Source organism: Ciconia boyciana, chromosome 24, assembly GCF_034638445.1.
Source record: "Ciconia boyciana chromosome 24, ASM3463844v1, whole genome shotgun sequence".
Lineage (NCBI taxonomy): Eukaryota > Metazoa > Chordata > Aves > Ciconiiformes > Ciconiidae > Ciconia > Ciconia boyciana.
The window spans coordinates 4,314,716-4,335,980 of NC_132957.1; the positions used below are offsets into that span (position 1 = coordinate 4,314,716).

Sequence of the window (21,265 nt, forward strand, 5' to 3'; positions counted from 1 at the left end):
AATCCTGACCCCCAATTTTGGGGTGCTACCCCATCTCTGTGGCAACCCTCACCCCATTTTGGGGTGCAGCCCATCTCTATGCTGACCCTGACCCCATTTTGGGGCGCTGCCCCGTCTCTATGGCAACCCCAACCCCCTATTTTGGGGCACAGCCCCATCTCTACGATAACCCCGACCCCATATCGGGGCGCTGCCTCGTTTCTACGGTAACCCCGTCCCCCCCCCACACCCCCCCCGTCTTTTGGGGGTGCTACCCCCGTCTCCATGGAAACCCCGACCCCGTTTCGGGGCGCTGCCCGTCTCCATGGTAACCCCGCCGCCGCCGGGCGGGAAGGGGCGGGCAGCGGCGGCGGGAGGCGGCGGCGGCGGGAGCCCGGCTCGGCCCCGGTCCCAGGCCCCGGTGCCAGCCCCCGGCGCGGTCCCGGCCCCGCGCGCCCCCGGCGGCGCCGCTCGGCCGTGCCGGTGGATGCGGCCGGGCCCCGGCGGGGCCGAACCGCCCGCGATGTCGGACCCGAGCTGCTGGGGAGCCGCCCCGCTCGGTTACCGGGGCCAGCGGGCCGCCGGCGCCCTGCTCCAGCGCTCCAAGAGGTACCGGACGGCGGGGGCCGTGCACCGGGGCGGGGGGGGAGCACCCCGGCGGGCGTGGGGTGTGGGGTGCTGTGCACCGGGGTGCGTGGGTTGGGGGGCCTTTGCACTGGGGGGGGGAACCGGGGTGCGTGGGTTGGGGGGCCTTTGCACTGGGGGGGGGGGAACCGGGGTGCGTGGGTTTGGGGGGCTTTGCACTGGGTGGGGGCACCGGGGTGCGTGGGTTGGGGCGGGAGGACGTGCATGGGGGGGTCTTTCCACCGGGAGACACCCCGGGGTGTATGGTTTGGGGGGCTGTGCAGCAGGGGGCCACCCGGGATGGGGGATTGCACCGGGAGGTGCACAGTGGGGTGCGTGGGTTGGGGTGTCTTTGCACCGGGGGTGCACGCTGGGGTGCATGGGGTGGGGGTGGGGTGCTGTGCACTGAGGGTGCATCCTCAGAGCCCCGAGATTGGGTGGGGTGAGGTGGGCTGTGCACTGGGAGAAGGGGGGTGCGTTGCTTGGGGGCCCAGTGCCATGGGGGGTGCAGAGCTTAGGGTCCCAGGACGTATGGGGATGCACGTTTTGGGGTGCTGTGCACCACTCCTGGGGGGGGGGGGTGGGTTGGGACTCTTTGCAGCGGGGCGCATGTCGGGGCGGGAGGGGTCTTGCATGCACAAGGGGGAAATACCCCCGTTAGCCCCTGTGCCAGGGTGGGCACCGCACTGATGGGACGTGTCCCATGTGGTGACGTGTCCTGAGCCAGGGCGAGGGTCCCCAGGGTGCCCGGAGGGGCGGGAAGGGGCCAGTCCCTTGCAGCCAGCCATGGGCAGGACCACGAGAGGGGGGGCAAAGGGCTCACGCACCCTTTGGCAGTGGGGCTGGGGGCAGTGTCGGGGGCTGCTGCATAAACGGGGTGCTAGGGGGGCTACCCCAGCTCTCCAAGCTGCGACGCCAGGCTTGACACGGGCAGGTAGGTGGGACGTGTCCGTGAGGAGCGGGCCAGACAGCACTGCCGGCCCTGGGCGAGATGCAACGAGCTGAGCCCCCCGGGTGTGGGCGGTGGAGGCTGGCACCTCCATCCAGCAGATTTGGGGTGCTGTAGCCAGCCCGGGTATAAAACCCTTCCACAGCTTTATATAAAAAAGATGTTTAAGACAGTGCGGAGGCAGAGGGGAGATATTCCCATTGTGAATGTCTTTTAATATTACTGTGGGCTGGCACAAAGCGACACGGTTGCTTAGCAAATGAATCCATCCAGTGCTGATCCCAGCCCCGGGAAGGTGCCTGTTTCGCCCGAGCTGCGGGAATTACGGCTGCTGGTGCGAGGATGGGCAAAGCAGGACCCTTAATAAATGAGAAAAGGTGTTGGATGGGGTTTTCCAGCCTGGGGTGGCCAAGCCGGGGGGGCCCTGGGAGAGGTGTGTAATTGGAGAGATGATCTAGGCAGTCATCTGCCTCCAGCTGAGCATGATGAGGCTGTGATTCTCATGAAGGGCAGAGGATTTGCTCTTCTTTCATCGGTATTCCTAGAATCCACGGTCTGGCCTATTTTACAGCGGGCAGAAAGCATATGGTGTTATTTAGTGGGATTAAGAGGTCTGAGAGATCCTAATTTCCCGCGGGGGGATGCTGAGATGGCCGGCACGGGGCAGGACGGCTGGTGGTTCGGTGGCTGATGGGGCTCTTCTCCTCCGTGGATGCTGCCCGTGGCTGTTCACACCTCGCACACCGCAGAAAAACGTGCCAGCAGACGTAACAGGTACCGTTTCCCACCCACTAATGGGAAACTGCGGCACGAGGACGTGCAGGGATGCGGCCCAAGGAGCAAGGCAGTTTCTTTAGGCTGTTTTCTTGCAGTGCGAAGAAATAAATAAGTCTTGACACGACTCGGTACCCCGCGATTCCCTGCGAGGATTTGGGATTGTGCTCTTGGGAGGTGCCTGGCGCGTTGCTTGGTGCTCGGGGGCGGGTTAATAAGAGCATCCGCACCACCAGACTTTCGGCTGGGGTGGGAAGAGGGGCCAGGGTGGCTCCGCAGAGCAATGCCGGGTTCCTGGTGGGGTTGTGAAGATGTGGTGGGGTTGTGCATGGCCCGTGCCAGGCAGCGTGTTGCATTTCACCATCCGGACCCTGGTCCCCAGCCTCCCCCATCCCAGCCTCCATCCCCGGAGGCAGCCGAGTCCAGTGCCGTCAGAAGTCGTGGAGAAGAAATGTCATGGAGAAACTCGGGGTGCAGCTGCTTGGTTCAGCAGGTTTCGACGTTAAACACGAACTTACCCACTGGAAAGCAATTTTTCCAGGACATGGTGGTCCGTGGCACTTCCCGAAATCTCCAGGCACGTGAGATATGAAGGAAAAACATTGTCTGCAGCCTTGCGAAGAAGGGAGCCGGGAGCGCCAACTCGTGCTCTTAATCACGCAGCCGGGAGCGGAGCCGCCCGCTTGTACTTTGAGACTGCACCCGCTGCCTTATCGGCCTGACTCTGCCCTCGCAGCTACGCTGCTCCCACCACCCTGCACCCTCTTTGCCCCAAACCACCAGATTTCTGCCTGGAATTCACCCGCTGGCAGTACCCAGCACCGGGCTGGCATCTGACGGACGATGCTCTACCATCCTGGGAAGTTTTAGGGGTCGGATCCTGCGGGAGAGGAGTGGGATGCTGCAGTCCCGCCGTGCATTTCCCGGTGATGGCCCTGCCTGTGGCCGGGTGGTTTAGCGTGACCCTTGGTATCGCACCGTGCTGACTCCTTGCCACCCAACGCTGCTCACCCGGAGCCTGGCAGAGCCATTTGCCAGTTAGAAACATCAGGTTGTGCCGCGCAGCCGGATCCTGCCCTTCCCACAGCTCCGAGGAAGCAGCCTGCGGGAAGCTGCCAGATTTTGCTCTGTCTCCTGCCTGCGGACATCCCGGGCCATGCCGTGCCGAGGCTGGGTGCTGGCGCAGGTGCCAGCAAGCAGTGGGAGGTGCCAGTTCCTCCTCGCAGGCAGCCTCGGGACGGGTGACACATTATTTTGCTCCAGGCTTCGGGGTCACACCGGCTGTCACACACTTTCCGCATCCTTTGAAATAAGTGCTGGACGGCAACGGCAGCGCCGAGGCTGAGGCAGCCTCAGCGTGAGCAGCCCAGGAGATGCTGACGGCAATTTTCCACTCCATTTTTGGTACCAAACGTGCAATTAGGTGATGGAGGCAGACAGGGCAGCAGCTCTAGCTCCTGCCTTCAGGGCTCGGCAGCTCACCTCAACCCCGAGGCTTGTTTCTAGCCCGAGGTTTCCGTGCCATGAAGGATGGGAACCAGCTGTAGATGATGCATCAGGCGAAGGGGGGTTAAAGTGGCGCAAGATGGTTGCAGAGCCGAGGGTGGAGCGCGCGGAAACAGGAAACGTCGGCCTCCCTCTGTGTCACCATTACTGGAACTTGCTTCGTTAAAGGTTTGTTTTCACTTCCAAAATGAAACCGAGCAAGCAGGAGCCAGCCCCTTGTCCCCTGGGATGTCCCCCCCTGCAAGCCACAGATGCACATGCACCCCATTCCCCGTAGCAGGACCGAATGGTGAAGCAACGCCAAAGCTGGCTGCTCTCTGCAGCCCTCCTGGTTAATAAACCTCTGCTTGTGCCGCGTTGGTGGCAGAGCAGGTTTGCTTGCAGTGCCTCGGTTTCCCATCCGGCATGTAGAGCCAGTGGTGGCAAGAGGCTGTGGTTTGCTCTTGCTCCGAGTGTGGGTGCTGGGCCGTGACTTTGCAGCTGTGGGTGCTGCAATTGGTGTTCAAGCCTGTGTTTAAGCAAGAAAAGCAAAAGGAGGGGCCAGGCAGGGGTGGGAAGGGGTGAATGGTCGGGGGGGGAAAGGTTTCTGCCTCCCCCCAGCATCACAGCTCAGCTCCGGTGCTGAGCAGGAGGCTCTGAGCCCTCCAAAGCCGCTGGAGCTCTGGGTGAGCTCAGGGCGGTCGAGGGGTGCATGTCCCGGGGGGCACCCAGGGACCCCTCCTCCTGGGTGCAGGCAGGGTGCAGCTGGCAGAGGAGAGTTTTGGGGGGTCCCAAGCAGCCTCCCCTGTTGCCGGCTTGGCCGAGACCTTCAGTCTTGAGCAGAAGAGTTGGGGCTCCCAGTTTTAGGGTGGGAGCAGGAGGAGCCCCGCAGGGGGGGAGATGCCAGCGGGAGGTGCCGGGGTGCCGGGCGTCGCTTGCGGAGCTCCGACCATAACCATGGTCAGAGCTCTCACCACGTGTTGCCGGCATTGGCCATGCACGGGTGCCACGTACATCTGTGTGGAGGGACGGCGTGTTGCAAACGCTGTCCTTTGCACCTTGGTTACCGCATTTGCTGTTCGCTTCTGGTTTTGGGATCCAGGGAGAATCCCTTTGCCCCGGGTCCATCCTCTTGATTTTGCTGGTGTATCTGGCCGCGGCGTAATGTTAAACGACGTCCTTTAATTAGTGGCGTCTGTGCAGGTTCCTGTTCCCAGCCTGGCAAGGAAATTCAACATCGCCTTTGCAGAATTTGCAGCCCAAGGAAGTGCAGATAGAGGAAAGGGGAGGTCGTCCTTGTGCTCGCACGCCAGCTAGCACCAGGTTCTGCTCCGCGCTGTGGATATCTGCAGTTTCCTCTCTGCAGAGCGAAAGAGAACTTAAATGAGCCCATCATATTTTAAATGGGGTTGAAATGGGCTGCATACGGCGGGAGTGGGGCTGCAGCATCCCTGCGGGCAGGTGGCTTTGCAGGGCTGGGCCACACTTGCAAGGCAGCCTTGGGCTCGGAGCTTGGAGAAGGGCTGAAAGGAAAGGAAAAAGGAAATTCCTGCAAGAAGGATTGAAATCTTGTGAGTTGGGAGGGTGGGAATGGAGATGGGGATGTGGAGACCCAGTGCTTGCGGACGCAGCCTTTCGGTTGTTCCAGAAGAGCTCTGCGGGATGCTGGAGCGCGACACCGGGATGGGAGTTTTGGGGTGTTTGGGGTGTCGAGGACCCGCGTGCGGTGCTGCTTTTTACCCGACGCCAGCGCACGTGGCTTCCTCCTGCTGCCTGCCGGAGCGCGGCCGAGCCGGACCTGTGCCGGGGCATTGGAAGTGCCCAGCGACACCGCAGAGTCTCAGGGGGTCGGGGACCGACTGTCCTCCCCACTCTGACATGGGGACCGCCGAGTGTAGGGAGGTTTATAGGAGCTGGGGGCATTTTCCATGCGATGGAGCAGGTCAGATTGTGGCCGCTTGGTATTTCCATCGCTTCCTCCTTTTACATCCCTTTTTCTATTCCTTCTCTCAGCCCGTTGCCCAAGGGGCTGCCTTCCTCTGCCCTCCCCAGCGAGCCAAAACCAGAAGTGGGACCTTGACGAGATGGTTCATCGTTAAAAATAATCCCGTCGGCCTGTCTCCGGCAGCATTGAACCGGGGACGGATCTTCCCTGCGGCAGGAGATCCGTAATCGATGGGGTGACGGCAGCCGTGTCCCCTGGCACAGGGCATCACGTACAAGCGGATCCGTACATGCCCGAGCCCGTCCAGCCCTGCCCACCCTTTGCTTCCTCAAATTAATTCCCTCTTTTTCTTCCCTAGTTGCCGAAGCAGCAATAGGAAGAGCTTAGTGGTGGGCACCCCCTCTCCGACCCTCTCGCGGCCTCTCTCCCCCCTCTCCATGCCAACAGGTAAGGGACGTCCCAGGTGATGGGTTGAGCATCTCCCAAAATTACACGAATATTTTGGAGGGTAACCCTTCTGCTTCTGCAGCACCTCGTTAGCAGCAGTGGGCTGGCTCCCGGCCGTGGGTGCCTTTTCCAGGAGGGAATAGCTTGGGAAGCGATTTACCCCCTCTTTCCCCTGAAGGAGCAGCCTGCGGCACCCCGGGCATCGCACCGGGGCGGGTATCGGGGTGACTTTTCCCCCTTTCTCCCCGCAGCCGGGAGCAGCCCCTTGGACAGCCCACGCAACTTCTCTGCCAGCACCTCCATCAACTTCCCCTTCGCTCGCAGGTGAGCTCCGCACCCCCCTCCCAGTCCATTAATATTCACTAATAATTATAATTCACCAGCTGGGACTGTTCTGTTGATCTCAAATGATTTTTTTTTTTTCTTTCTTCTTTTTTTCTCCCTGATTTTTGGGTTGGTGTTGTTTGCTCTGCCGTGACCGGTGCCTCCCACCACCCCAGCCATGCTCCTCGGACTGACAGGCAAGTACCGAGCACAGGCTGGGGCTGCGTTCTGGGGAGATGTCTGCTCCGCATCGGCACGGCTCTTCTTTCTGTGCATCCCTGGGTGGGAGATTTTGCTCTGGGACCGGGCTCCCTGCAGCTGCGGGAGCAGAAATATCCCTGTTCCCATCACACCGTCCCCAGCCACGAGCTCAGCCCCAGCTCGGACCCGCTCCGAGCGCTCCCGACGGATGCTCGGCAGATGTCCAGGGACGGATGCTCGGCCAGGTCCCCGCGGAGGCAGATCCTGCTGCATCTCCTCCCCAGCCCGCGCCGCTCAAGACACAGATGCCAAAATCCTGTTGAACTAATTAATTAATTGCACACATGGGGGCAGACGGCTGATTTTAACCCATCGATCATCACATGGAAAAAAGCTGGAGGCTTACGGATGGTTTTCACGCTTGTAACAGAGTGAAAAGCCAAACTGTGGGGCCAGGGGTTTGCGAGCCTGCCGGCGGTGAGGGTACGTGGTGGTGCCGGTGCCGGATCCGGCACCCTGCCAACTCCTGCCGTCCTTGGCCCCACACGGGAAACAGCGGTGGGAGGTGAAGGGCCTCATCTTGACCTGGATGTTGCCCCGTCCATTAAAAACGTCTCCAAGAGGAAGCATTCGCCTACGTATGAGCAGTTGCCTTCCTGTTTATAACCGGGCTCTGCAGGACGGGTCTTTAGGAATCCCAATTTCTCATAGAACTAAGTCCCAGAAGGCTGAATTTTGCTCTAATTAAAAATCAGATTCTTGCAGGTTTGGGGTTTTTTTTTTCCGTCTGAAACGGATTCGCCACCCGACCGAGCCCCAGCGCTGTCCCTTCGCGGGGACCCTGCTTGCTGTCACTGTCCCCATGGATGCCTGCACACCAGGGTTGCAGAACGCAGCCCCCCTCACCTGCAAACCCCTCTTATTTCACCCGATTTCAGTCCATTCTGAAAAGAGTTTTCAGGGCTTTATTATTCAAGCCAAACCTGCGTCCTCTTCCCCATCCTTATTGCTCTGACGTTATTTATTTGCATTTAGATGTTGTTTTTCCTGTATGTGATCAGCACGTTTGCACTCACAGGGCTGATGGCAGAAGGTGGTCACTGGCTTCGCTACCCTCCTCTGGCTATGGGACCAACACCCCCAGCTCCACTGTCTCGGTAACGTTTGCTTTCTCATGGCAGCAGGCGAGAAGAACCCCAAACCCTTGATTTTTAGGGAAATTGCCTCCCAAGCCCCGCGGCGTCGGTTCCTAGGCAGCCCCTCCATTCCTAGAGGAAAATGTGCTTTAGGTGCATCGTGCTTTCCCGATGTGCTTTTAAGAAAGCCGTAGAGCTCGGCTAACGGCTTACAGCATCCCTGGATGTCACGGGGCGAGCGTGCACGGGGCACATCCCGACCGTGCAGGGGAATGGCTGGGCAGAAGCCACCCGGGATGCTGCGGGGACAAGGGATCGGGGCTCAGCGGAGGCGGATTGAGTGGGAGAGCGGGAGGTTTGGGGTGGGAGTGGGCAGCGCAGACCTCCCCAGGCTGGTCTTGCCATCTGCATTTCACATTACCGAGCACAGAGCATGCTGCCTGTCAGTGTTTCCAGACTCCTAAGAGGCTCCGAGGAATATTTTCCTCGTGGGCTTGCTGGTTTCTGCCCCGCTGCCGGGAAGCACGGATCCATCTCCTGATCCCCCCATGTCTGTCCTTCTTTCCAGTCATCTTCATCCTCCCAGGAGCGCCTGCACCAGCTGCCGTACCAGCCCACCCCCGACGAGCTGCATTTCCTTTCGAAGCATTTCCGCAGCACAGAGAGCGTCATGGACGAGGAGGGCCGGCACTCACCCTGCCTGCGCCCACGATCCAGGAGCCTCAGGTACGGCACCCACTGTGGGGAGCACCCACGGTGCTGCCGGCACGATGCACCGGGTGCCGGCACATCCGGCACATCCTCTGCCCTCTCGTGAGCTGTTCCTGGGATGTCCTGGTCCTGCTAAGCCTGTCCCAGGGTGTTTTGGGACCCCGATACACGTTGTCCCCTTGCAGGGGAGTGGAGAAGCGATGGCTTGAGGTGGTAGATGCCCCATCCCTGGAAACATTCAAGGTCAGGCTGGACAGGGCTTGAGCAACCTGATCTGGTTGAAGATGTCCCTGCTCATGGCAGAGGGTTGGACTAGATGGCCTTTAAAAGTCCCTTCCAATCCAAACCATTCCATGAGTCTGTGATTCTATGATCCTAAGCTCCAGGATTTTGGGCATTAGGGTCTGGTTCTCAGCATCTTCTCGGCTGTCGGGATGTGGCATTGCTCTCCTGGCAGCAGACGACACCTGAGAGTGAGGTTTCCTGGGGCTGAAGCTGGAGAAAGTGGGATTTGTTTCAAAATAGTTGGTTTGCAGCTTCTTGCTCAATTGTCTCAAAGGTTTCGGTGGAGACAAGGGGACCACCGAGCAGAAGCCCAGGTGGTGGCCATCCTTGCAGGGCACGGCTAGGAGGCCATCGGCCTGACCTGCCGTTAAAAGGTTAAAAATCACGTTTCTGGGCTTGGGTCAGGAAACATCACCTGTGTTTGCTGGGGCTGGGCATCAGCCTGGCCTTTGCCTCTGCAAAAAACAAGGAGCGCAGGTGGACGGGCATTTGTGGGCTGGAGAGAGGAAAATTTGGAGAGAGCATCAAGCCAGTGGCCATAGCATTGTGCAAGCTGACCCTATGGACCTGCCAAGCTCCGCGTTGCTGCTCCACGACCGTGTCCCACACAAGAAGCCGGTCACGTTTCCGCTTGTCCAGCATGGGGAGCTTGTGCTTTTTGCAGGGGATGTTTCTGTTAAATCCTCTTTTCCCACTGAAAAAGCTCCCAACCCTGCACCGGAGGCAGAGCCATAGCCCTGCGTGTTGCCGGCTGAAATTTCATTAAAATCAGATTTATTATCTGACAGGGTTTTGTAGGTGGTGAGGTTTTCACAGAGGAGATGCCAGCTCTGCAGTCAGCACGGCACAGCAAAGGCTGAGCTGGGGCTGGGCTGGGGCTGGCAGTGAGAGGCTTGGGTCTGGTTTTAATTGCCACATTTATTATATAGCAGTTAATGAGTTGCTGGCTGCTCCTGCGACTTGCTTTGCATAACGGAATCACCAGGCAGGGGCCTGGGAGAGGCAATGTTGGGTGAGGGTAAGAGAGAATTGTTTGAGAAGAACCTTGTTTAATGAAGGTTCCTGTGTCCACCATGGGGTTTGGTTGGGTTTTTTTTGCTGGTGAGCTGCAAAAGGGCAACGATGGCGAGAAATTGTGGGATCCAGAGGAAGAAAAGGATGAGCTCGCTCTTCAAAGCCCAGGGACTGATGCACCAGCCTCTCAGCTCTGGATTTTCAAGTGACTTGAGTTTGGAGACCTGGGTCTGCAGGAGGTTAACCTTCCCTGGACCAGGTCTGAGGGACCTCCAGATCCATGCATGGTGGGAGGGATGCTGCTGGAAGCGCTGGCTCAAGGCTGATGGCTCCACTCGGATGAGCTGTAACCGCTTGGGATCGGGAGTTAGGAGGAGGGAACAAATTGCTCTCCGGGGTAGTAGCTATTTGCATAGACGTAAATGACTTGGACCTCGTAATGCAACTGGTTTCCTCCCCCTGCAGCCCTGGACGGACAAGCGGAACGTTTGATAACGAGGTTGTGATGATGAACCATGTTTACAAGGAGCGGTTCCCCAAGGTAACTGCTGGGACTGGGGAGGACGAGCACGTTAGTGCCTCTGCGGCATCCTGACAGCATCTTCTCCAGAACAACCTCTTCTCCATGCTGGAATATAGAATGCATGGGTAGATATGCCAGGGGGTGTTGGAGGACACTGGAGACGTGGTCATGAACCGGGGAGGCAAGGACCTGCGGGTCTGTGTCATCACACATGCAGGCAGAGGTCTCTGGAGACTTTAGTGGGGCTTTTCCAGCCTGCTGGAAGCTGGATTCCAGGTGGGGCCAGGATGTGCATGTGGATATTGAAGCTGTGGGAGGTGGTAGCATGAGATCTGGACTGGCCAAACCCAACGCAGGAGGTGATAGCAGGAGATCTGGGCTGGCCAAACTCAACGCAGGAGGTGGTAGCGTGAGATCTGGGCTGGCCAAACACAACACATGGTATAGGGGCACATGTTCCCGGGCATCACCATCCATTCTGCTTTGCAGGCCACGGCCCAAATGGAAGAGCGTCTGCAGGACACCATCACAAACTTCTCTCCAAGCAGCACTCTGCCGCTGGCAGACGGGGTGTTGGGCTTCATCCACCACCAGATCATTGAGCTGGCCCGTGACTGCCTGGCGAAGTCCCAGGGAGCTCTCATCACCTCCCGCTACTTCATGGAGCTGCAGGAAAAACTCGAGAAGATGCTCCGAGATGTGAGTACGGGGCAGTTCCCTGCCCGATGTCATCTCTTGAGGCCACGGATAGTTGACTGGCTTCCGTCTCCTCTCTGGCAGGCTCAGGAGCGTTCAGAGAGCGAGGAGGTGAAGTTCATTGACCAACTGGTGAGGAAGCTGCTGATCATCATCTCCCGTCCTGCTCGCCTTCTGGAGTGCCTGGTAAGACATGGCAGCTCCTGATGTGTCTTGTCTTTCACGGTCTGCGCCCACCCGGAGAGGAGGCTTTGCCGCTCCGGGCAGGCGCGGACCGTAAAAGACAAGGCATCTTCTCACCACTTTGCCTGGTCCACCATGGGAACTGCTGCTCCTCACCATCCTGGCCAGGCTGTAGCAAGGAGCTAAGACCATTCCTAGCATTAAAGCCATTTCTCGGAGGGGAGAAGCTGGTTTTTCCTAGCAGAGTAGGGAGATGGGAACTTCTTGGCAAGCTTTCTCATCCATTTTCAGGGATTTTTTTGAGTTGTTGCGCTGAATTTCTAAAGCACTCGCCTTTGTGCTGTAGTTCCTGCAGCTGGAAGAAGGAGCTTATGGGGCTTCATTTTTTTCCATCAACCCTTTACATTGGGAACGATGGTAGAAACAGGAGCAGAGCATTTAGCTTTCTCCTGCAAGCATCCAGAGCCCGTCCCCAGTTACAGATGTCACCTGCAAGGCTTACAGGAAAGGCTTTGCAAAGTCTTGCTCCTCAACTGTTCTTGGTTTTCCCCATCCAGGAGTTTGACCCAGAGGAGTTTTACCATCTCCTGGAAGCTGCAGAAGGACATGCCAAAGTTGGCCAGGGAATAAAGACTGATATTCCCCGATACATCATCAGCCAACTGGGACTCGTCAAGGACCCGCTGGAGGGTAGGGAACCACTTGGGTTGGTGGCCCCGAGGTCTGCAGCGGGATGTGGACTCACAGTTTGGTCACTGGCAAGCGTGAACGAGCACTGGGAGGTGGCAGGGGGACCAGCAGGGCTGAGCTGGTGTCATGGGGTGGGTCACAGCAGGACCAGGACAGTGTCCAAGTCTCCCAGCCAGCCCCACATCCCTCCTTATTCCTCCCAACACGTTCAGCAAAGCAGATTAAGCTCAAGAACGCTTAATCCATAGGAAGCCACGGCCTTGGGGGGCATAATCCCTGGAGAACACGGGAATGACTATGGAAAAAAGAGAATTATATAAATGTTTAACCTCGCATTGAACCTCTTAACACCATGACCTGGATTTCTCCATACAATAGCTCAAGCAAAGTGTGTGGCTAAATCCCCGCAGGATCTCCAAGTTTGGAGGGAATGTGGTTGATGGGGGCTTATTTTGGTGGGGGTTGAGCATGAAGAAGGTGAAAACCATCCCTGTCTTCTGCAGAAATGGTCCAGCTGGATCACTTCGACAGCGGGAACACCATCACACCAGAGAACGATGACGCCTGTGAGGTGAGCGTGGTCCTACCTGCATGTCCCACCTGCTGCCTCCAGCTTCATCCTGCCTCACCCCCCACCAAAGCTCCTTGCAGCAGCTCCTCTGCTATCTTAGGCTGGAAAATGTTAATTTGGGTTGTCCCCAAGGGTGACTGCTGTATTCAGGTGTAATATCTCACAGTCCCTCAACTGGCTTCTTGAGTAGACAGAGCTCAGAGTGGGCTCTTGATCTGCAGAGCATCTTGGTCTTCTGGTTTGGGGTTTGTGGCTGAAGAGGGCTCAGGGAGGGATGTCCTCTGGCAGCGAGGAGCACTCAGAGGTGATACATGATGGTGCTCGGTGAATTCCTGCCTGCACTCAGAGCACCGGCACGCCAGGAAACATTAAAAACCTTCCATGTCTTCTTCAGAGCCAGTCTTTGGCCACCGCTCCTCGGAGGAAGCCCTGTGAGGGGGACTTTGAGACCATCAAGCTGATCAGCAATGGGGCTTACGGGTGAGTTGGGAAGTTCCTAACACTTGTCTCCATCTGTAAACATCTCCAAAGTCCTCCCTGTCCAAGCCCCACGGTGCTGCATGGTCAGTCCTGGTGGTTGGAGGACATGTTTTGAGGCCCAACCATTTCACTCTCTCCTAGGGCTGTGTACCTGGTGAGGCACAGGGAGACGCGGCAGCGCTTCGCCTTGAAGAAAATCAACAAGCAGAACCTCATCCTGAGGAACCAGATACAGCAGGTGTTCGTGGAGAGGGACATCCTCACCTTTGCAGAGAACCCCTTCGTGGTCAGCATGTTCTGCTCCTTCGAGACAAAGCGACACCTCTGCATGGTGATGGAGTACGTGGAAGGTGAGAATGGGATTTGGGGCTGGAGGGAGGGAGCAATATCAATGTCTGAGCACCGAGGACACCACCTGGACATCTCCTGCCCTGCTTTGCTCCATGGAATGGAGGAAAGCACAAGGAGATGCTTTGGTGATCCTGAGTCTCACCTTGATGAAGATGGTGGCCATGCTCACCTAGGAAGACTGTTTGTGCCCCATGCCCAGGGATCAATGGTGCTCCAAGGAGGGACGGGAGGGTCTGGCTGGGACCCTGCTTGGCAGGAGAGGCAGCATAGCCCTGCCCGCTGACCTCCCTGCCTTCTCTGAGCTCCCCACGCTCAGGAGGACCTCTGTCCCCACAGGGGGAGATTGTGCCACGTTGCTGAAGAACATGGGCCCGCTGCCCGTCGACATGGCGAAGATGTACTTTGCCGAGACCGTTCTCGCGTTGGAGTATCTCCACAACTACGGCATCGTCCACCGGGACCTAAAACCTGACAAGTGAGGACGTGGGTCAAGTCTGAACAAAGACGGGGTTGGGTTTGGGTGCAGATGGGAGAGGGAGAGGGACTGATCCAAGCCAAGAGGGTAAGGCAGAATGAGGTCATGGGTTTTGGTGCTCAAAGACCTGGTTCTGTGCTGTTGCACCAGGACCAGAGGCCTTGGAGTCTGGCTGGTCCTGCCCAGGTCTCCCCAGAAGCAAACGGCATCATCGCGGAGCATCTTTCTTCTCTTGCAGTTTGCTCATCACCTCCATGGGTCACATAAAGCTGACAGACTTTGGTCTGTCAAAGATCGGCTTGATGAACATGACCACGAACCTCTACGAAGGGCATATGGAGAAGGACACTCGGGAGTTCATGGACAAGCAGGTATGAGGTCCTGCTCCGCTTGGCCGATCTGCCATCACCAGGGACCGGGACAGCCTTGGGACTTCTTGCAAAGGTCATTGCAGAGGTGTCAGCTGCTGCTTCCCACACAGGTGTGTGGCACTCCAGAGTACATCGCCCCAGAAGTCATCCTCATACAGGGCTACGGGAAGCCCGTTGACTGGTGGGCTATGGGCATCATCCTCTACGAGTTCTTGGTGGGCTGCGTCCCCTTCTTCGGAGATACCCCCGAGGAGCTCTTCGGGCAGGTCATCAGCGGTGAGTGTCAGTGGCAACTTTGCTCCTTGGTTCGCTCTTCCCAGCAGTCATGGCTCGTCCTTAATATGTGGAGAGCTTCATGCCTTCATTTCATGCTCATTTGAACGGCGAGGAGGCTCCTCAAGCTTTGATTTCCCAGTTTGGGAGGATGCTTTCATCTGCTGCAGCTCCTGGGGGACTTTCCTCTTGCCTAGAAGTGACTTCTCCTGCAACCTTGCATCGTCACAGCCCCCGTCGTGTCCAAACTCTTTCAGCCACTCCAAACTCCTTTTCCTTTTTCCTTGCAGATGAAATTATGTGGCCAGAAGGGGATGAGGCTCTTCCTGCGGACGCCCAGGACCTGATCACACGGTTGCTGAGACAGTGTCCCCTCGAGCGCTTGGGCACCGGTACGCATGGCAGCCCCTGCACAGCGCTCGGGGGGGTGACCTGGCACCCTAATTCATGCCATCTTCTGAAACCAAAGTGTGTCCTGCCTCGTTGAGGATGCTCGGAGGAGGTCCCCTGCTCGGGGTTCATCCCGGGAAGGCTGGACAGGGATCTGATCCATCCTATTTTAAGCCGTTTGCTCTGCACGGAGGAGAGACCGTGCCGTTTGGGATGGAAGCGGGAGCATCCCGGATCCCGTTCCATCCCCCTGACGCGGGATTCTCTGCCTGGCAGGGGGTGCGCACGAGGTGAAGCACCATTCCTTCTTCCTCCACCTGGACTGGAACGGGCTGCTGCGGCAGAAGGCCGAGTTCATCCCGCAGCTGGAGTCGGAGGACGACACCAGCTACTTCGACAGTGAGGCCAAATCCATCCCCTCCTGCCCTGCCTCTGCCCGTCCCTTATCCCAGCTGCAGGTCGGGTGTTCCCACGGGAGATGAAAATCTCCTTGGTGAAGTCAGTCGCTTTACAACCGAAGCCGCGAAACAGATGCAATCCTGCTTCCAGGCTGCTCAGCCTTACCAAAACCCTTACTTTCTCACCCCAAAACTTCCCTGGGATTTGGGACCGGGCTGTCAGCCACAATACAGCTCCCCGAGGCTGCAGGTCCCATCGGGGCCGTGCGGGCAGGCAGGACACGATGTGTTGCAGGCAGGGTGACAGCCCTGCCTGCTCTGGCTCTTGCTTTCAGCTCGCTCCGAGAGGTACCGTCACCTGGATTCGGAGGATGAAGAAACCAACGACGAGGAGTCGTCCGTGGAGATCGGGCAGTTCTCCTCCTGCTCCCATCGCTTCAGCAAGGTGCTCCAATTCTTCCTCCGGCATCCAAAATGACGGGCGCCATGGCCGGCGTGGTTGTGCCGAGCATCGGTGTCCTGGTTGACGCCGGAGTGCCTGGATTCCCGAATTTCTGCTCCTTGCTGATGGCTCGTCTCCTCCTCAGGTGTACAGCAGCTCCGAATTCCTGGCAGCTCACTCCAACCTTAGCCTCTCGTCGTCCGATCGGAGTCACAGCGAGGACAAAGAGGAGCGATGGGACAGGCACTCGGGAGATGAGGACAGGAGCCGGCTGGCGGGCACAGAGCCCCGGTGCGTGCTGAGATGGGGGATGCAGCGCTGATGTGGGTTTGTGCCGGCACCGAGGGTTTGTACCAGCACCAAGGGTTTGCAGAGGTGTCAGTGGGACGCGTCCTGGGGTGTTGCAGCGGCTCGGTGCTGTCCCCCTCGCCCATCTTTGGTTGTCCCGAGCCCTCCTGCTCTCCCCGCACAGGCTCCGCTCCTGGACATCCTGCAGCTCCACGCCGTACACCTCCCGGCATGAGCGAAGCCGCAGCCCTGCCGCGCTGCCTAGCACCTACAGCCTGGACACCATGCCCAAATTTGCCTTCTCCTCGGAGGATGAAAGCCCTTGCGTGGTGTCCTCCAAGCCGGAGAGACCCAAGTTTGTGCTGGGAGACCCCGACGCTGGGACCGGTGGCGCAGTGAAGCCGTCGGCGTTATCTGGTGCGTAGGCTGTGGGCACCGGTGCGGGATGCTCCAGGGGCAGCTGGGGTCCCGCACGGCGTGGGGTGGCTTCTCCACGTCCCCAAACTCTCCCTCCTCCCCTCTGCGCAGCCGATCTCGTCAGCCTGAACCGCATCCGCCTCCGGAGCAACAGCACCGGCACCAAAAACTCGACTCCCCGGGGCCTGGAGCCGGGCGGGAGCCGTCGGCTGAACAGCCAGAAGGATGTGCCGGACAGGCAGAGAGCCTCGCCGGGTGGCCGCGTCCCCAAATCCGCCTCCGTCTCAGCCCTGTCCCTCATCATCACATCAGGTCCGTGTGCCGCACGGTTTATCCTGCCGGGTGGTGGCTGCCGCGTGGTTTTCCTGGGCTGAGCCGGCTTCTCCCACTTGCAGATGACTTCGGCGGCGGTGCCCTGATGAGCCCCATCTCCCCCCACTCCCTCTCGTCCAACCCCTCTTCCCGTGACTCCTCCCCAAGCCGAGACTCGTCCCTCACCATCGCCAGCCTGCGGCCCCCCATCATCATCCACAGCTCGGGCAAGAAGTACGGCTTCACCCTGCGAGCCATCCGCGTCTACATGGGCGACAGCGACGTCTACACCGTCCACCATATGGTCTGGGTACGTGGCCTGGGCTCCATGTGGGGAGGGACCGGTGGTGCCGGACACCGTGTTTCCCAGTGGGAAAACCCCAGGAGAAAACTTAGGCTTGCATCCGAAGAAAATCTTGGTCTTTTGATTGCAGAGCGTGGAAGAGGGGAGCCCTGCGCAGGAAGCGGGGCTGAGAGCGGGCGATCTCATCACACATGTGAACGGCGAGTCGGTGCTGGGTTTAGTTCACCGGGATGTCGTGGAGCTGCTGCTGAAGGTAGGTGACCGGCCCCACGCTGCTCACCCAGCTGGCCCCCAGCAACGGTGCATCAATCCGGTGGCTCCCCGGCATCACCTCTGCTGGCAGCCGAGGTGGGAGCCAGTTTGGATCCGGCACTTGGATCCGGCGTGCTGCAGCGACTTGTTTTCCACCCCTCAGAGCGGGAATAAAGTGGCCCTGCGGACCACTGCCCTGGAGAACACCTCCATTAAAATCGGCCCAGCTCGGAAAAACAGTTCCAAGACGAGGATGGCACGGAGGAGTAAGAAGAGCAGGAAAAGGGACGGCCAGGACAGGTGGGTAGAACCAGGGTGGCATAAAATGGCATTTGTCCCGGCGTGTGCCATACTGGGGGGGGATGCTCTGGCTCTGCCATACTGGGGCATCCAGTGGGGTCCGGTCCTGCCGGCACCGGGTTGGCAGAGTTGGGGCCACCAGCTTTAAGGAGAAGCTGAGGTTCTTCCTGTCCACGCCACCTTTGTCCTCTCCTCCCAGGAGAAAATGCCTTTTCAAGAAGATCTCCAAGCAGTCATCGGTCCTGCACACCAGCCGCAGCTTCTCCTCCGGTCTCCATCACTCGCTGTCCTCCAGCGAGAGTCTCCCGGAGTCCCCCACGCACAGCCTGTCCCCAGGGCCCGCGACGCCCTGCCGCAGCCCCGCTCCCGACCTGCCCCCAGGTACCCCAGCCCGCGGCGGACGGGGGGATATTAGCCCCGGGCATGGCGGGGATGCCATGTGTCCCTCCATCCCTCGCGGTGACCTGTTTCTCTTTGTGTGGCAGATGCTGTGTCCCCGCAGAGCACCTCTCCCTCCTCCAGCACCCCGACGTCACCTGCCGGCCACGTGCGCCCCAGCTCCCTGCACGGGCTGGCACCCAAACTGGGTGGGCAACGCTACAAAGTGGGACGTCGCAAATCCACCAGCAGCATTCCCCCCTCGCCCCTCGCCTGCACCCCTTCCTCCGCCCAGCGCCCGCCTTCTCCCCAACGCTCCCCATCCCCGCTCCCAGGGTACCCCAAAACCCCCCATTCCTTCCAGGGCAAGACCCTGTCCCCCCCCACCATCGTCCGGCAGTGCTCACGACCCCGCAGCGCCGACTGCCCCCGCTCGCCCCTCCTCAAACGTGTCCAGTCGGCCGAGAAGATCGTCACCATCCTGGCAGAGAAGAAAACCGCCGGCGGCCGCAAGCTGGGGCTGGAGATGCCCGCGATGGATGGGGAGGCCATCGGGGAGGGCGAAGCACCGGCGTACCCCGGGGAGCATGGTTATCACCCCGCCGGCTCCCGGCTGGGGGACAGGCACGACCGGGACCAGGAGATGGTGGTCATGCGGCGCTTGAACCTCTCCGAGCGTCGGGACTCCTTCAAGAAGCAAGAAGCGGTTCAAGAAGTGAGTTTCGATGAGCCGGAGCCGGTGTCGGCAAGCGAAGACAGCAGCAAGAGCGAAGCCGGGCAGGGCGCAGCTCTCTGGTGCGGCAGCGCGGCTGGCACAGAGCCGAAGCCGAAGCCCAGCCCGGTCCCGCAGATCGCAGTACAGGGCTCCGAGAGTGACGAGCAGGAGCCGGCGGTGGCCGAGTGGGAATGCCAGGGCTCCTACCCCATCGGCAACGCCGAGCAGCCGGACAGCAGCATCTCCTCGCTGCAGCGGGATGGATGCGAGCATCGGGACCACGGCTCCTGGCAGCACCGGAACTCCGGGGAGAGAGCAACCGGCCACCGGCAACCGCCGTGGGTGCCGCCTGCGCTGCCGGCACGGGGCCGGGAGCCGGCGGGTGCTCAGCTCCCGGCACTCCGGGGCAGCGCATGGAGCGGGGCCAAGCACGCCTGAGCCCCGTGTCGGCACCCGGGGATGGTTCAGGCTCCCCGCGGCACCCCACCGCCTCCCCAAAAAACCCACCCTGCGCGGCGTATCCATGAGATAAACATCCCCGGAGCCCTTTTGGACGTCGGCGCTCGCCAGGCCGGCTGCGCCCCGGCACTTCGCCTCCCCCGAAGGTTTTTTGTACTCCCCAAAAGATGCTCATATTTTTATAGAGACGCAGGAGCTTTTCCAGCGGTGGCGTTTCCCCGGCAGGGCCCCAACCTTTGTGTATAGAAAGGACTCGATGCAAATATTCGTTAATTAATTTATTACTTTTATAAGCTAAACGGGCAGCGCAGGACCGTCGCAGGGTCCGACCCGGCCCCGGGGGGTCCCAGGCTTTTCTGTGCGGCTCCCAGCTCCCAGCCGGATGACGTGATGTTTTCTAACCTTGCAAAGACCCACTTGCTTTTCCCCACTTTTTAAATTCAGTTTTAGCTGGAAACACCCCCAATCTCCTAAAAAAAACCCCCGTCAGGGGCGTAATTGTAATATTTGAAATTAAAAAAAAAAACCCGAACCCACAGCAACATCCCCCAAGCGCTGGCGGTCTGAGCTGGGATGCGTATGAATGGTTTTATATGCATATGGTTCATCATATAATGATGCGTATGGTTCATTTTATAAGCGTATAGCGGATGTCAAGGTTTTAATTTTTTTATTCGGAGGCTTTTAGAGCCACCCGGCTCCATCGGTCCTTCCAGGCGGGGAAAAGCAGAGACCTCCCCGCGGGGTCAGCAATCGGATGCAAATATTAATGGGATTTTTAGGGTCGGTTTTTGCTCTTTGCATTTCTTCTGCCACCACGTCCCACGGTGTTCGTCAGTCGGTGCATACGGACATCCGTAAAAAGCCAATATTTCTTTTTTTTTTTTTTTTTTCCTTTAAAAAACCCAACCCAGCGAGCGCCTGTGCTGCTGCTTCGTTTGTAATTTGGAAATTTCACCTCCTTCTTTCCCCCTGTCACTTTTTATCCAACAAACGATGGCTCAGCCCCGCATCCCCCCCCCTCCATTTCTACCGTTTTCTACGATAGAAACGTTTCCATTTGATAATGCATGTACCGGCTTTTCCCCCTACTGTGGTTTGCCACCCCGGTGCTTTGAGCACCGTGCCGGCAATGGGGGGACCATCCCCGGTTTGCTGACCCCCCTGGCACGGGCATCACCGTGCCACCGCCGGTGAGTGCGTCTCCTACCCCGAAGCAGCCAGCGGCTTTTTCGGCTGCGTGTTGGATTATTTTGTGTGCGTGTGGTTTGTGCCAGGCTCCGTATCCTGCTTCTCCTCCCATTAAACCGGCGCCGTTTACCCCCCCAAAACAAGCAGCCAGAGCTGCTCGGTGTTTCCTTCGCTTCCTCCTCCGCCATCTGTATTAAGGTCTTGGGAAGGCAGCGAGGTTTGGGGGAGACACCGGGCACCCCCTGCCCATCGGCACGGCAGGACGGGGGGCTCGGCTGCACACCGGCGGCATGGATATGGCGGGAAAAGGATTTTTTTGATGGAAAATGTCTTAAAAGCCAAGGGGACCGTGTCTTCCTGCCCAGCGCTCGGCTCTGTTCTTACCTGCGGGAAGTTTTATGTTGTATTAAAATTGTTCCTTGCGATGACCCACGGTGTGGTGTCTACAGCCGGGGGGGCTGGATTTGGCGCTGCCGGCACCGGAGCGGGGCTGGGCAGGGAGCGCCCGCTGCATGGGGTGATGGCGAGGGGTAAATGGGGGCTGCTGGCCCGGCAGGCGGGGAGGGCTGGGGGACCGTGGCCCCACCAACAGCGTGCCTGGCACCGGGCCTGGCTCCCGGGCCTGGATGGTGGGTGCCCGGTGCAGTACCCCATGGCTGCAGTGCCCGGTGCCCGGTGCAGTGCCCACTGCAGTGCCCAGTGCCCGGCCCAGTGCCCCGTGCAGTGCCCGGTGCAGCTCCCGGTGCCCAGTGCAGTAACCCAGGTCCACAGCACCCCATGCCCGGTGCAGTCCCGGTGCAGTGCCCCATGCCTGCTGCAGTCCCGGTGCCCAGTGCAGTCCCGGTGCAGTGCCCGGTGCTGTGCCTATGCCCGGTGGCCAGTGCAGTGCCCAGTGCAGACCCGGTGCAGTGCCCCATGCCCAGTGCTGTGCC

At 59.3% G+C, this 21,265-nt stretch overlaps 1 protein-coding gene across 2 annotated transcripts; it reads left to right on the plus strand.

Moving 5' to 3' along the window:
* Positions 1 to 378: 378 nt before the first annotated feature.
* MAST3 (microtubule associated serine/threonine kinase 3) lies at positions 379 to 20,761 on the plus strand. 2 transcript variants are annotated; one of them, XM_072845688.1, is made up of 27 exons: positions 379 to 588; positions 6,115 to 6,203; positions 6,455 to 6,527; positions 6,704 to 6,724; positions 7,807 to 7,885; positions 8,433 to 8,590; positions 10,340 to 10,415; positions 10,887 to 11,096; positions 11,178 to 11,279; positions 11,834 to 11,966; positions 12,470 to 12,537; positions 12,932 to 13,017; positions 13,159 to 13,367; positions 13,705 to 13,843; positions 14,082 to 14,214; positions 14,325 to 14,490; positions 14,778 to 14,879; positions 15,154 to 15,276; positions 15,611 to 15,720; positions 15,863 to 16,008; positions 16,190 to 16,422; positions 16,534 to 16,734; positions 16,818 to 17,044; positions 17,169 to 17,291; positions 17,454 to 17,590; positions 17,790 to 17,971; positions 18,076 to 20,761. In XM_072845688.1, the coding sequence occupies exons 1-27, from the start codon at positions 467 to 469 to the stop codon at positions 19,119 to 19,121; spliced, it is 4,494 nt and encodes a 1,497-aa protein (XP_072701789.1). In that variant the 5' UTR covers positions 379 to 466; the 3' UTR covers positions 19,122 to 20,761. The 2 variants fall into 2 exon arrangements, with proteins under 2 accessions (XP_072701789.1, XP_072701790.1); XM_072845689.1 differs by lacking the exon at positions 379 to 588 and adding an exon at positions 5,812 to 5,991.
* The last annotated feature ends 504 nt before the right edge of the window (positions 20,762 to 21,265 follow it).